General features: G+C 47.5%; 1 protein-coding gene across 1 annotated transcript; it reads right to left on the reverse strand.

Moving 5' to 3' along the window:
- Positions 1–6881: 6881 nt before the first annotated feature.
- On the reverse strand, positions 6882–9762 carry CCL17 (C-C motif chemokine ligand 17). The gene is made up of 3 exons (XM_020903779.2): positions 9543–9762; positions 7722–7839; positions 6882–7137 (listed from the first exon to the last, which is right to left on the reverse strand). The coding sequence occupies exons 1-3, from the start codon at positions 9610–9612 to the stop codon at positions 7023–7025; spliced, it is 303 nt and encodes a 100-aa protein (XP_020759438.2). The 5' UTR covers positions 9613–9762; the 3' UTR covers positions 6882–7022.
- Positions 9763–14760: the final 4998 nt, after the last annotated feature.

The following is a 14760-nucleotide window of genomic DNA, read 5'->3' on the forward strand; positions in this document are numbered from 1 at the left end:
AGTATTCATAGCAGTACTATTTACAGTTGCCAAGAATGGAAGCAACCTAATGTCCATCAACAGATGAATAATAAACATCAACACTGAAGGTGGTATATACATACAATGCAATATTACTCAGCCATAAAAAGGAATGAAATTTTGCCATTTGCAACAACATGGATGGACTTGGAGGGCATTAGGCTGACATGAGAAACAAATAATGATACCAGTTATATATGAAATCTAAAAAATACAACAAACTAGTGAATGTAACAAAAAAGCAGCAGAAGTCACAGATACAGAGAACAAACTAGGTTCAGGGGGTGGGGGCCATTATAGGAGTAGGGGAGTAAGGTATAAACTATTAGGTATAAAATAACTTCATAGATATGTTATTTTACAACATGGGGACTATAGCCAATATTTTGTAATAACTAAATTGAGTATAACCTTGAAAAATCATGAATCACTATATTGTACACCTGTAATGTATTATAAAGCAACTATACTTCAATAAAAATAATAATATGGGGAAAACATCCTCCATGGACCTTCAGTCTTTTAAGAGGGTGATTATCCTGCATGGGCCTGACCTAGTCAGTTTATCCTTTATGAGAACTGGAGAACAAGTTTCTCTTGCTGGCCTTGAGTTGCCATGTTATGAGGGATCCACAGGCAAGGAACCACAAGCAACTTCTGGGACCAGGGAGCAGGACCCAATGACTGTCAAAGAGAAAACAGGCCCTCAGCCCTGCAATCACACCTGAAAACAGAAATCTGAACTGAATAATCAGGAGAGTTCAGAAGACCTGGGTTTCAGATGAAACCCAGCTGGTGGGACTCTACATGGGAGCCCAACTTCTAGGTGCCAGGACTTCCAAGCCACAGAATCTGAGATGACAAATGTGTGTGGTGTTAAGCCACTAGATTTGGGGTGGTTTGGTATACACCCATGGTGCCCACTCCAGCACCCAACTAGGCAAAGTGAACAGATATTTATCAAGTCAAGCCACGGGACGGGATGTTGTTAGTGGCTCCCACTGCAGTTGCCGAAGTGAAGGAGGAAAATCTCTACCTGCAGGTTGAAGAGAGAAGATCCTGAGCCAAAGAGCTGGGCTGGGTTTAGCAGAACCCCGGGCAAGTGCCACCAGTTCTTGCTGACCTGATTCTTGTTCTGCGTCTCCACCACTGCTGGCAAAGTGGGTGACGCTACCTCCTGTCTGGCAGTTAAGAGTCGCAGGCCAGCACTGCTGGGTTGCTCCACATGAGGGTTCAGAGTTGGGGCAACATGCTGCAGAGCGGCCTGGCTGGCCAGCAGTGCCCACGTGGCCTCAGTGCCCAGATGCCACTCGGCTCAGTGAGTCCACGGAAGGTACACGGGTCCTCACACCTGTGGACTTTAGAAAACAGCAGCTCTGAGGGGAGGTTTTGGAGCCAAAACAGTCTCAGATATCATTGAAAACCACAATTTACATTTGGAGACTGGGTGAGACCCAGAGAATAAGCTACGACCATCAATCACCTGATGACCTTTAAAGGTACAGGTGACCCAGGTCCTTGGACATTTTGTCAGTGGGCCTGAGTGGTGCTGGGGAATCATTTTTCAGTGAACTCCTTCTAAGGTCATCTCCAAAATCTGACAGCAAACAGTTGGGGCGTTCCCCTTTTCTTTGAAGTCACTTTAAAGCATCTAGTGGTGTGGGCAGCCGAGCAAACCACACCTTCCTTGGGGTTAAGACACAGCCGAAAGGGAACCACAAGGGGAACCACAAGAGAGCTGGAAGGGTGCTGAGGGCAGGGCCTTCGGAGCTGGAGAGTGGGAGGAAGAGAGCAAGTGAGGGCCCAGACCTGCTCCACACTGAAGGCTGCACTTGAGTTTCAACATCAAGCAGGGGCTTTCCTGTGCAAGCAAGCACCCCACGGAGCACCCCTGGCCAGCTCCGGTTGTTGGCAGGAGATCAGAGACCTAGCTTTGCGATCCACCTACAGCCGCCTGCTTCCTGTGGGGGGGAGGGGAAGCGACACATGGATCCGCTACCAAGTATGGGCGCGGGCTCGGCCAGGTGGGGACTTTTCATCAAGGCTGCTGGAGCTGGTTTAGGCCGTTACCCCCAGAGTGTCAGTTTCAAGGTGTGTGCTCAGTTGCTCTGTCGTGTCCAACTCTTTGCAACCCCATGGACTGTAGCCCTCCAGGCTCCTATTTCCTATTCCAGGGGATCTTCCCGACCCAGGGATCGAACCAGAGTCTCTTATGTCTCCTGCACCGGTAGTGGATTATTTACCACCTGTGCCACTTGGGAAGCCCTATCAGTTTTAATAATGGCCCTATATTAGAATCACCTGGGTAGCCTTCCACCTCCAAAAAACAACAAAAACACCATTGCCCGGAATCCTCCCTTTCCAAAGACTAATTAAGTCAGTTTTTTGGAATAGGACTGTAGGCGGTCCATTTTGGCCAAGCTTCCCCAGGTAACTGTCCCCCAGAACCACCGCCCTAGAGAAATTCTTTGATACCTGTACCAGAAGACAAGCGAAAAAATGTTTAAAGCAGTACTATTTGTAATAGCAAGAACCTGGAAATAATCCAAGTGGTTACCAAACAAGTGGGTGAAGGGTTGGTTATCACGTGGGAGAAAAAGATGAGTCACGTCAGTGGGAAGAGAACATGCAGCCACAAAAGCTCCATGAGCAAGTCACAGAGGAGCACGTGTATGAGATGTGCTACATTTACATAAAGTTCAGGAGTTGAAAAACATACATGATACATCAATATATCATTAGGAATACACACATGTGCACGTGTATTATGTATATACACACGTGACAAATGAAACAAAATCGAGAACAATAAACACTAAACTCAGGAATAAACACGTCTCTGGAAGCTGATGGGAGGATGGCCATATATCTGGATAAAACTATAAATTCAAAAAGATAGATGCACCCCTAGCATCTATTCACAGATGAATAGATAGCAGCATTATTCACAATAGCCAAGACGTGGAAGGAACCTAAATGTCCATCAACAGCGGAATGAATAAAGATTATAAATGTACAGTGGAATGTTACTTAGCCATAAAAAAGAATAAAATATTTCCATTTGCAGCAACATGGATGCAACTAGAGATTATCATGCTAAGTGAAGTAAGTCAGAAAGAGAAAGACAAAGACCATTCGACATCACTTACATGTGGAATCTAAAATACGACAAAAATAAACCTGTCTATGAAGCAGAAACAGGCACAGAGAACAGACTTGTGGTTGTCAAGGAGAAGAAGAGGTGGGAAAGGGATGGGCTGGGAGTTTGGGGTTAGTAGATGCTAATTGTTACAAATAAAATAGATGGATAACAGGGTCCTACTGTGCAGCACAGGGAACTATATTCATTGTCCTGGAATAAACCATAATGGAAAAGAATAGAATAAAAAAGAATATGTGTATATTATATATATATATATATACACACACACATGTATAAATAACAGTCACTTAACAGAACAGCGGAAAGTAACAACATTATAAATCAACTATACTTCAATAAAAATAAATAAATAAAATGTACTCACAGGATTTAAATGTATGTAGGTGACTCAATGTCATTATTACTTACCTCTCCCAAGAGGAGGGGCCATGCCAGCCCACACAGGGGAGAAGGAGAAGCGTGGGGAATACCGAGGCCACAGCCCTCATTGGGTTTCCACGGAAAAAGCAAGGCAGGGGTGGGGCACCGATTTAGGGCCGGACTGTGGGAGTCGTGACAGCGGGTTTTGGAGCGCGGGCGCTGTCCCTCATGGTCTGGTACCCAGCACTTGGTGATTTAGGGAAATAGTGGTTTGGGAAGTGAGTTATACAAAGGAGGTGGCTAGGGGGACTCGGGATTGGTTGAAGAGTTTGCAGTATGATTTTTGCGTCCTTTCGAGAGCCAGATCACAGGGGAGGTGTAACTTGTAACAAATGTATGCCAAATAGACAAATTCAGAATCTAAAAAAACACGCTGTAAAAGCCCCTAGCTCAGTGCTCTCAGCACTGCCTACGCCGCATCTGGAATTAGTGGCCCTGCAATTCCTAACAGTGGTTTTCCATCTTCCTTTTCATCCTGTTAACCCCTGGCAGTGTTTCCCTGCCCAGCGCCCTCAGGAAAAGAGCTGGCCAGCCACAGACACGCTGACCCGAGGCCTTGAGCAGCTACAATCCGACGTGGGTGACTTCAGCCCCTGGGGACCGCGCTGAGGCCAGGGCCGGGTGATCAGGCACGACCATCTTTATTGAGAGCTGGAGCGCCCTCTGGTGGGCAACTGCAGAGCAGGGCAATTGTGAATTCCACGTCAAGGCCGAGACTGAAGCGCAGTTACCTTATCCCGGCACCGCTCCTCTGGGAGCTTCTTTCTTGACGTGCTCCTCATGGGATTCACACGGGAGCTTGTTGATGAAAATATATATCTCAAATGTCCACTATGCACAAAGGACTTCATTCATTCTCATGAATGAATCAGGAAGTACCGGGTTGCTTGTCAGAAATACCTGCCCCAAGGAGCTCATCAGGGAATCAAACAAGCAAGTAACTATACCGGGGACAGTGTGGTAAAGCGAAAGCAGGAAGCTGGAGGAGGACGCAGAGTGGGGCATCAACTGCAACCAAGGAGATCAGGGAGGGCTTCCTGAGGGAGGCAGCGTTTGAGCTGAGCTCAGAAGGGGGGCTGGATTTCAGATGTGGAAGAGACGATGCACCTTCCAGGTGGAAGAAGCAATGAGAGGCCACTTCACCTCCCAACTGTTCCGTGTTCTCTGGCCCCTGCCCTGTCCTCTTGCTTCCTGCCTCCCTACTTTTGGGCGAGTCTCCCTGTCATGATTCCTTAAAACGGCTTCTTCCCCGGGGGGGACATCGTGGCTGGCTCCATCTCCTGCCTCTTCCCCCACCCATCTTGCACCCGACCCTGCTAGTAAACACTTGGATTCCAAATCCTGCGTGTTGTTACCAGTCCTGTCTCCACCTCTCCTCCACTGAGGGAGCTTTAAGCCACCCAACCCCTTGCTCTGTGACCCTCAGTGCCCCCCTTACCTGTTCATAGTTCTCTACTTATCCAAGTTCACGATAAGGGCCTCTAGGAAGATTTCACTAGGAAAAAAAGTTCTTATTCTTTTAAGGCGAGTTTGCAACGCACTGTGATTACATGCATGATCTCTGAGTGTCTCTCTCTTCTTTTTTTTTTTTTCAGCTGTGCTGCATGGTTTAGCAAGATCTTAGTTCTCTGACCAACCATTGAACCCAGGCCCACAGCAGCAAAAGCACCAAGAGCTAACCACTGGACCATCAGGGAATTCCCTGAGTATCTTTCTTGCAGGATGAGGCGGTCTAGGCTCAGCCCTTGTTCTTCCTTGCTGTCCCAGGGGCTCCTCCTTGCCTCCCCTCATTTCAAGATCATCTTTTCCCCACTCCTTACACTGTGGATCCAGACGACATTTTCCCACAAAGGACTCAGACTGGGCTGCCCCCAAAGACTCTGGATCAGAGGTTTGAGGGATACTCTTTGGGACCAGGGGCAGAGAAAGAGCCCACCTGTGGCTGAGAAGACCCTGGGGTCACGGATAAGATAATTCACCACCATCATCAACCTTATCATTATCATCACTTATTCGTGACCATCCTCAAAGTTGCCTTGGCTCTGATACCTGCCTGTCGATAAAACAGCTGGCCACAAGGGGACAGCAGAAGGCATAAACTTTGCCTGAAAAGAACTCTCATTTGCAGCCCAGCCAAATAAAACCGAATTCCAGGAGAGAAGGACGCAGTGCCCCTGTCCCTAGACTTCGCCCCAAAGAGAGAAGTCATAGGCCCATAGCTGGTGAGGAGAGTGAGGCAGATCTAGAATCTGAAGATCCTAACTTCTGTCCATTCCCCATGACTCCAGTCCTCAGCTGGGCCTGGACAGAGGGGTTTGGGGATGGATCCTTCTCCATCCTTCTGAGCACATGGGATGTGGATTCTCTAGGGGGACTCACTGAGCTCCCAATATGATGGAGGGATCAGGACTACAGACCCTCACAGGAGTCAACAGGAAAACAACCCCCATGGGCTGCCCTACCGTCCCTAAGAGCAGGAGAGGCGGGAGGGGTGGCAGCCAGGATGGCTTCCCGCAGACTGGCTTGGGCTGAGGCTGGGTGTGATGTCACCTGGTAGGGAGGATTCAGGTCAGCAGGAATCACGGGACCATGCAGGAAGCAGCCTGATCAGGGTGGGAGATGAGGGCTGTGGGCCATGGGGATGAGTGGGTGCAAGGGTGAGGCTGGGGCGGGGCACCCGGGACAAGGAGTAACTCCAGCCTTGGGAGCCGGCCTGGAGTTGGAGCCAGGAGAGGGGGGCGCAGCGGGGCTTACAAAGACCCTCTGGGACTGCCTGGGCTGCAATGTGGTTGGGGGGCTGAGAAGCAGGCAAGATGGAGAAGGGGCTGCAGGAGTCCCTGGCACCAGGGAGCTCCCCAGTACTTGGCAGAACCCCAGCCTGCCTGGAAAGAATCCTGGAAACATTCGTGGAACTGGGATCAGATGCTTAAGGGGAAGTGTGTCCTCAGCTCCGCATCAGCAGGTGGCGTCACGGAAGAGAATGAGGCGGGCCTGGGAGGATGCCGGGGGCCGATCAGATGGGAGGCGAGCTGGAAGTCACTTCGCAGGGCTTCTTCCTGCTCACATGCCGCAGAGGGGAGGGGCAACCGGCCTCTCGTCACCCCTTCCCTGCTCATCCCCTATCCCTCAGCCCCACCCCGGCCCGCATCTCTCCCTGAGGGTGGTCTGCCCTCAGAAGCTTCAGCTTCCCCCCCTAACATGAACAGGGTGAGACTAGTTCTCAGAGGGCCCTTCCAGGGCGACAGGCCAGGGTGGACAGAACACGCTGAACCCAGACTGGGGGAGAAAGACTTTAATCAGAAAAGGGGACAAGGGGCCTCTTTGTCCTTGTAGGGCCTCCTCTGTCTCCAGGAGCTGGGGGTTGGGGTCATGAACATTGAGGCAGGAGGTCTACAAGAGGTCCAGGGAGAGGTCAGGACTACTGGGCGGCCAGATCAGGGGACTTCCTGTGTTTCTGGAAGTACCTCATTGCTCTCTTCACATTTTTGTCCTTGGGGTTTGCACAAATGTTTTTGCCATGGCGAGTCACCAGCCTACACGGAGGAAGAACACGAGGGAGGCCTTCTGGAGTCCTGGCACAGCCTTGCCCTGTGATGACCAGGACCCAGCCCCCAAGAGGGGCTGGAACTCGCCCGAAGTCACCCAGGGTGGCAGCAGCAGTTCTGGGACCCAGGCACTGTCCTCAGTGATACCCGACCCTTCCAGGGAGCCAGGGCTGCACGGCTTTGCTCCCCACCTCAGACCATCTGCACCCACGTAACCCTGGGGACGAGGGGTGCGCAGGAGGGGCTCAGGGCTCAGGCCCAGGCCGCAGAGGCGACCAAGTGGGGCGCTGACTGCCCCTGTGCATGGGGCTGTCCCATGCCTCTCAGGGCCTCCGTTTCCTCCTAAATGTATGAAGAGCTTAGACCTCACAGCCTGAGGTCCTTTGGGGGTTCACGGAGAGTGGAGTGGGAGCAGCCCTGAGGAGCAGAACCAGGGCGACATGAGATGAAGGCCCGGGTCTGAGCTCTCCCCTCCGCAGTGGCCCTTCCGGGAGCTCCGGGGTCCGCCTCCTCCCACGCTCGTCTCCTGGGGCAAGAAAGGGGGCAGAGGGGAGCTGCAGGGGCAGACTTACACAATGGCTTTGTTGGGACAATCGTCCGGGGTCTTGTACCAATCCACCAACAGCTTGCCGGGAATGGATCCTTTGTAGAACTGCAGGCAGCACTCCCGGCCCACGTTGCCTGCTCGGGCTGCGGGGAAGGCAAGCAGGACCAGGTAAACACATGTATACGCATGTGCGCATGTCTGCTTGGGGAGGGCCTGTGAGGGCCGGCACATGTGTGTGTGTCTGTGTAGTGAGGAGTCTGTGTGTGTGTGTGTGTGTGTGTGTGTGTGTGTATGTGGTATCGTGTGGGTCCTTGCGTGTGCATTTCTGCATGTGTGTGTCTGGGAGGGGTCTCCTCGGGGGGCTCTGTGATCGTGTTTCTGTGTGGGGGAGTATGTGAGGGGTCTGCACCTTTGTCTCTGTGTGTGAGTGTGTGTCAGAGTGTGCATGTTTGTGGGCACGAGGTCGTGTGTGTGCTTGAGGGGCCCTGCAGTGTGTGTGTGTCTGTCTGTGCACATGTCTATGTGTGTTTGAGAGGATTTGTATACACATGCGTGTGTGTGCATATTTGTGCATATGCACATTGGGTGTGGAGATCTGTGTGCACATGTGGATCTGTGTGTGCGTGGGGAGTCTGCGTATGTATGTGTGTGTCTGCATGTGTGTGCATCCATGTGCTCTCACTCAGCCCAGCCCCGAATCACCAGACATTGACTCTGGACCAGGCTCTGGGCTGACCCTCTGCTGCAGCTCCTTCAGTCCTCAAGCACACCTGGAGACAGGTGCTGTCACTACCCCATTCTACAGATGAGAGAGTGGAGGCCCGGGTGTGAACACATGTTCCCGGGGCTCAGTGTCCTCATCTTTGCACAAGAAAAAATATCCAGCATCTGCAAACCGGCCAACAGATGATCTGTGACTTCAGTTCAGACCACCACAAGGTGTTTTCTAAGAAACCTTGGAGTGTCCTCTCACTGTCTTGGGGGTGGAACTTGGTTTGACTGACGCGGAGCTGGCCAGGCCCAGACTTTTACAAAAGTGAGACATGCAGCCAACTGAAGATCGCCCCATTAAGCTAGCCCTGAAGACTGCGGCCCTGTCACTGTGTCACCACACGGGGTGCTAAACAGCTTTGTTTCTCTAAAATAGCAATCTTAGCTCAGCCTTCCTTTCCCAACTGAGTATAAAAATCTCTTTTTTTCACCTGCTCTGGGGTCGTGTGCTCCTGCCTTTCTTTATGCCAGCCCTCTCATTGTATATGCTGTGCTGTGTTTAGTCGCTCAGTTGTGTCCAACTCTTTGACACCCCACGGACTGTAGCCCTGCCAGGCCCCCCTGTCCATGGGGCTTCTTCTGGCAGGAATACTAGAGTGGGTTGCCATACCCTTCTCCAGGGGATCTTCCCAACCCAGGAATCAAACCGGGGTCTCCTGCATTGCAGGTAGATTCTTTACCAGCTGAGCTACCAGGGAAGCCCCTCATTGTATATTAAAACCTGTTAAATAAACACACTGTTAACAAATACTTGCGAGAATTGCTTCTTGTCCACTGTCAAAACGCAATCACAGTCACTGCCTCATGACAAGTGCAGGGGGGAGATGTGCAAGCAATTCTTTCCTCAGAAGCTGAGCCCCAAGTCCTGGGATCTTCCTCCTCCTCCTCCTCCTCTTCATCATCATTATTTTCCTTTGAACGCCTCCCTCCAAATCCTATTGCTGCCAGCCTCTCACACCTCTGTAGGAGTGAGTGGGGTGCAGGAATAACGTGCGTGTGCAGTTGCTGCGGTCTTGGCAGCCCTGCCCCTCCTTACGCAGTGTCCCTTCCTCCTGTGTCTCTCATCTGCTCTCACCTGCGTGGGTGTCCTGCAGGAGAGCCCCCAGGAGGAGGGCGACCAGGAACAGCGTCTTCAGGGGGGCCATGGTGCCAGGAGCCGGGGAGAAGATCTCTGCGTGCGGGTCCCTCTGCTCAGGGGAGTCCAGGGTGAACTCCAAGGGTGGAGGTGACCTATTTAACCTCTTTGGGGATCTTGCCCCGCCTCTGATCCCCTCTCCCACATCCTTCCCTAGACCCGTAGAGTTCAAAGAATTCAAGATGATTCAGCAGAAATCCAGTCTTGGAATGTTTGTGGCTTTCCAGAGAATGGGCACTCCGCTGGGGACAGAGGTGGGGTGTGTGTGTCCGGGGGCCATGACACACTTCTCCTTTCACAGGGGACATTTCTTGGTTCCTCAAATAGCAGAACTGAGACGCCTCCATCCTCAGCTGGCTGCATCCCTGCTCAGGCTGGCCAACCTCCTTCATGTTTGGCATGCCCTGGGCAAGGGGTAGGGGCAGCCAGGCTCGGGCCAAGAGGGACTGCCCACCTGGAGGAGCTTTTGGGTGCTGGGAAGGCCTCCTCGGGGGGTCAGCAGGCTGCACGGGCATTTTTCTGCAGGGTAGCTCCATTGCAACCTGAGAAAGGCCTGGGACCCAGACAGCCTGAGTGTGGGTCCTTTACCAAGCTGGGCTTTGGACCACAGCAGGCCAGAGCCCTACAGGTTTTTGTTTTTTATGGTTTCATTGATTGATTAGTTTTTGGCTGCGCTGGGTCTTTGCTGCTAGGCGGGCTTTTCTCCGGTTGAAGTGAGCAGCGGCTGCTCTCTGGTTGCTTCTCGTGGCGGTGGCTGCTCTTGTTGGGGAGGACAGGTTCAACAGTGTTGGGACCAGCCCAACAACAAACCGACCTGAGGGAACGGTGCCGCGGAAGAATAAAGAAAAACAAGACTCAGAAATAAAGTAGGGATCAGGGGGCTGAAGCCATTTGCAGCCAAAAGCCCAGATATTAATCCTTGCATGCTTTTTATTGCTAACATCTACTTCCTTGTACATGCTCTAGAGATATCTGTTTTTTTATAATCTCAGATTGGGGATAAGGATATACAATGCACAGTCCTCAATGTCACAGCTTCAGGCCTTTCATGACTCTGTTTAGCCCATCAACTAGTGACAAGTTTTCTCAGCAACTCCCTCAAGGCTCTGGTCATGAGAACAGTCACTAATGGTTTTCCATCAGTCACATCAGTACTTCAACATCTTGTTTTGAAGATGTTTTTCCACGTTGTACTTTTTCTGCTCCCAGCCCTTCACCTGGGAGTGATGAGAAAGTCATTCTTATTTTTCAAAGAAGCCCTGTTAATTATAGTACAGGCCTGTGCATAGCATATTCCCTACATATCCCCCTTTTTTATTTTTAGAAGCTTATTTTTGATGATTATAGAAGCCAAAGCAATAGTTGCTAATTGCTGTTGTTGTCTGTTGACTTTCTTGGTGATTTGTCGCCAGACTATGTAGAGACAGAAAAAAAGACATATAAAAATGAACATAAAACCAGCAATTGATCCTCTGATAGTTTTCAAGTGAGGAATGGGATTTAATTGAGAAATCCCATCTGCTGCTGCTTCCTGCAGATTAGATCTTTGCAAAAGATGTAGTTTCTGAGAGAAAGTTTCCATAATATCTTGCTGTAAATTATTACTATCCAGAGATAGATTACCTTGATTTAAGAGGTGTTGTTTAACTTGTTTTCAATGAAATGAAGATTCATTATATTTGTGAGGAATGACACAAAAAGAAGTAATGTTCCAATCACACTTAAGACGAATCTGCTTTTGCAGACTATTTACTTGATCACCTTATAATATAACAACCTGTTGTAAATCAGCCATTTGTGCAGCTAATTTTCCATCTATTTGCCTTTGGGTATACCAAAGAACATCAGAATCTTTATGCCATTCCTGCACAAAGTGCAGTCTATACACTCTGATGTAATGCCACTCTTGCTACAGCTGCTATAGTAGCTATAGCAATAATTCCTAAAATGGTAGCAATTAATAGTTCAATAGACCGTTTAGTGTGTTTTAACACTTTCTTAAGAATTTCTTCTACAATATAGACTGTAGGGCTATCCTGCCAGGGTCTATTCATTTTTACAGGAAGCCATACTCCAGATCTGGTTTTTAGAATATATAGAGGATAATCATTCTGAAATTGGAGATAAGAATTGATACAAGTGAAAAAGGAACAATTTTGACAAGTAAGTAACCCAGAAGAGGCATTATAAAAAGTAGGTCCTATCAAAAATACAAAAGGTAAACGAACAAATCCTTTAATCCAATGGGTTGAATTTTTATCAAAATGTAAGAAATGTCTGGATATTGTTGAATTAAATTACCCCTTCTATGCTATTATGGGTTGGAAGACAGCTGATATTTTCCACAATTCTGATTGTAAAGGCATATAAGGTAATTGAGGTAAGGGAGGGGAGAAACTCCCTCAATGCCAATATATAGAACTATTAACAATGTTATTCATGGAGTCGAAAATATTGTTTAACAATATAGGCAAATCCAAATTATTATTTTTATCCAAAGGATCTCCTTTGGGGCTCCAATCAATAATTTCTCCATCAGAAGTATTGGCCATAATATGTCCAGTATTAGTGTTACATAATTTCTATTGTACCCAATGTCCTAGTCCATATTTTATAGAAATAACACAGTTAGGTAGATGGGGCAGAAACATAGTAGTATTTTCTCCTGTGATATTAAAGGAAAATGCCTCTAATAAGAAACAGTGAGTTTTGTTCCCTTGAGATTCATTAACTATAGAGAGCCAACTTTGTAATCCTCTTTTAAGACAATGAGTTTCTGCTCCCATACTTATAGGGGTAAGATCTGTTCCCACAGTATAATTAACACTAACATTTGAAAGTTGTCGGTCCTCTTCCTCTGGTTTTAAAGGAAGGCTCGGGTCAAAAGTTCCGGGTAACCAAGAAGAATCATTTATGAAAACTGGAACAGAAGAATTCTCCCACGTAATTGGTCTTAATAGGGGAGGATTGGGTACATATGCCCAATAAATATGATTGGCACCTATGTGGTAATTACCACAGATAACACAGCCAAGAACAAGGTAGCCGAGGTCAAAGGCTGTCCCTGTTCTTTGACCAATTTTTCCCTTTCAGCGGTCACTTTCCTCAATTGTGCCCAGGTAAGCGAATTGGCTTTGCTGGTCCTTGGAGCCGGTTCGGAGTAATTGCTGATTGTCAGTCTTGTTATCCCCGTCACTGGCGGCTCTCCGGGAGGATCGGTGTTGAACCATGTCCTGTCTTTTTTTATTTTGATATGCCTTCCTGGTATCCAATGGTGTTGTCTGTCATCTGAAATGACAAGAGCATAACCTTGTCCTTTCTTAAGTCTAAGGCCGTTACACCAGTTGTTCATAGCATTCTTCCACCATACCGGAGTATTATCCGCAATCATTTGACCAGGAGTATAATTTTCACTAAGAATGGTGTTCTGAAAATGCAATGTTGCTGCTGGCGTTGTGTGATCCAATTGTAAATCCAAAATATCTAAAATAAATAAAGCTTGGGCTAATTTCTCTTTTGGTGTCATCAATATGCCATACTTTTTCCCCCTTTCTGTTAAAATAACATTTTTTAGGGTACGATGAGCATGTTCAATAATAGCCTGGCCTTGAGAATTATATAGAATGCCTGTAGAATGAGAAATATCCCAGTCAGATAAAAACATTGCAAGACCATGACTCACGTATGCAGGGCCATTATCGGTTTTAACATATTTTGATAAGACCATGTAAGAAAAGGCTTCCAAACAATGTGAGATAACATGAGCAGATGTTTCTCCAGAATGAGCAGAAGCAGAAGTCATGCCCGAATAAGTATCCACGGAAACATGAACAGCTCCCAAACGTCCAAAAGAAGGGACGTGAGTAGCATCAGTCTGTCAAATATCGTTGGGATAATGGCCTCTGGCATTAACGCCTGTAGTTGTAGGAACATGGTGAGTGAGAGTACATGAAGGGCAGGCAGAAACAGTGTTTCGGGTTCCTTGTCTGGATGATTGAAATTTATTCATCAAGACAGTATATTTGAATGTGTGAGATGATGAAATTTATAAGGAGTAAGAAATGCAATTAGCAAAGAGTCCATGGAATCATTGCCCTTTGCCAATGGTCTGGGCACATTAGAATGAGATCTGATATGTGTAATGTAAAAAGGGGCAGAACAAAGCCTTACTATATTTTGTAATTGAGATAATATGGTAATAATAGATGATTTAGAAGAAGCCTTTGGTAGAGACATGGTTTTAATAATTTGTGTTATCCGTTCAGCATATTAAGAATCTGATATAATACTTAATGCTGTAGAAACATCCTGTAATAAGATAGCAATAGCCTCTAATTCATCTTCTTGAACAGAGGCTAGGCTAGATTGCCAAACTTTTATTCTGGGTCCAGTATAACCGGCATTGAGAGTTTTATTTGTGTCAGTAAAGTACACGGGGGCGTTAGTAAGAGGAATTGTTTTAGTAATAATAGGAATTATCCATTTGTGTTTAGCAGCAATAGTAATCAAAGGTGACTTTAGAAAATGGTTATGAACCTCAACTATGAAATCAGCAATGGCAATTTGCCAATCCATACGGGTAACAAATAATCTATAGATTTGATCATTAGTGAAAGGAAGAACAATTTCATACCGATAATAACCAGAAAAGTTGTATACATCTGGATCTCATTTTTGAAATAAGAAAGGAAATAAGCATTATGTAAGTAGTCATTATTATTTTCTTAGGAGTGTGGGATAAAAATCAAGGATACCCTGTGGTTGCCATAATATTCCTGTAGGGGAATCTAAAGTAGGAAGAATAAGTAAAGAAATTGGCACAGTCAGATCTACTTGTTTAAGTTGTCTTTGCTGGATAGCTTGATTTACAAGATCCAATTCCTGTTTAGCCTGTTCTGTTAGTACCAGGGGGCTATTTAAATCAGAGTCTCCTGGTAGGATTTGAAATAGGTGTGTTAAGGAATGACTGGGAATTCCTAAAGATGCTCGCAACCAATTTATATCTCCTAGATGGCAACCCACCCCAGTAGTCTTGCCTAGAGAATCCCATAGACAGAGGAGCCTGGCAGAATACAGTCAATGGGGTCACAAGAGTTGGACACGACCTAGGGACTAAACCACCACCAATAATTTCTGAAAATCATTTAAAGTTTTCAAG

The sequence above is a fragment of the Odocoileus virginianus genome, chromosome 20 (assembly GCF_023699985.2).
Source record: "Odocoileus virginianus isolate 20LAN1187 ecotype Illinois chromosome 20, Ovbor_1.2, whole genome shotgun sequence".
In the NCBI taxonomy this organism is placed as follows: Eukaryota; Metazoa; Chordata; class Mammalia; order Artiodactyla; family Cervidae; genus Odocoileus; species Odocoileus virginianus.

Bases quoted from the DNA above. Each gene is read 5' to 3' on its own strand.
- CCL17 (XM_020903779.2), bottom strand. From the start codon at position 9,612: ATGGCCCCCCTGAAGACGCTGTTCCTGGTCGCCCTCCTCCTGGGGGCT. The intron at 7,840-9,542 runs GTGAGAGCAGAT...CCTTCCCCGCAG, and splicing joins CCTGCAGGACACCCACGCAG to CCCGAGCAGGCAACGTGGGC. The intron at 7,138-7,721 runs GTAAGTCTGCCC...TCCTCCGTGTAG, and splicing joins TGTCCCAACAAAGCCATTGT to GCTGGTGACTCGCCATGGCA.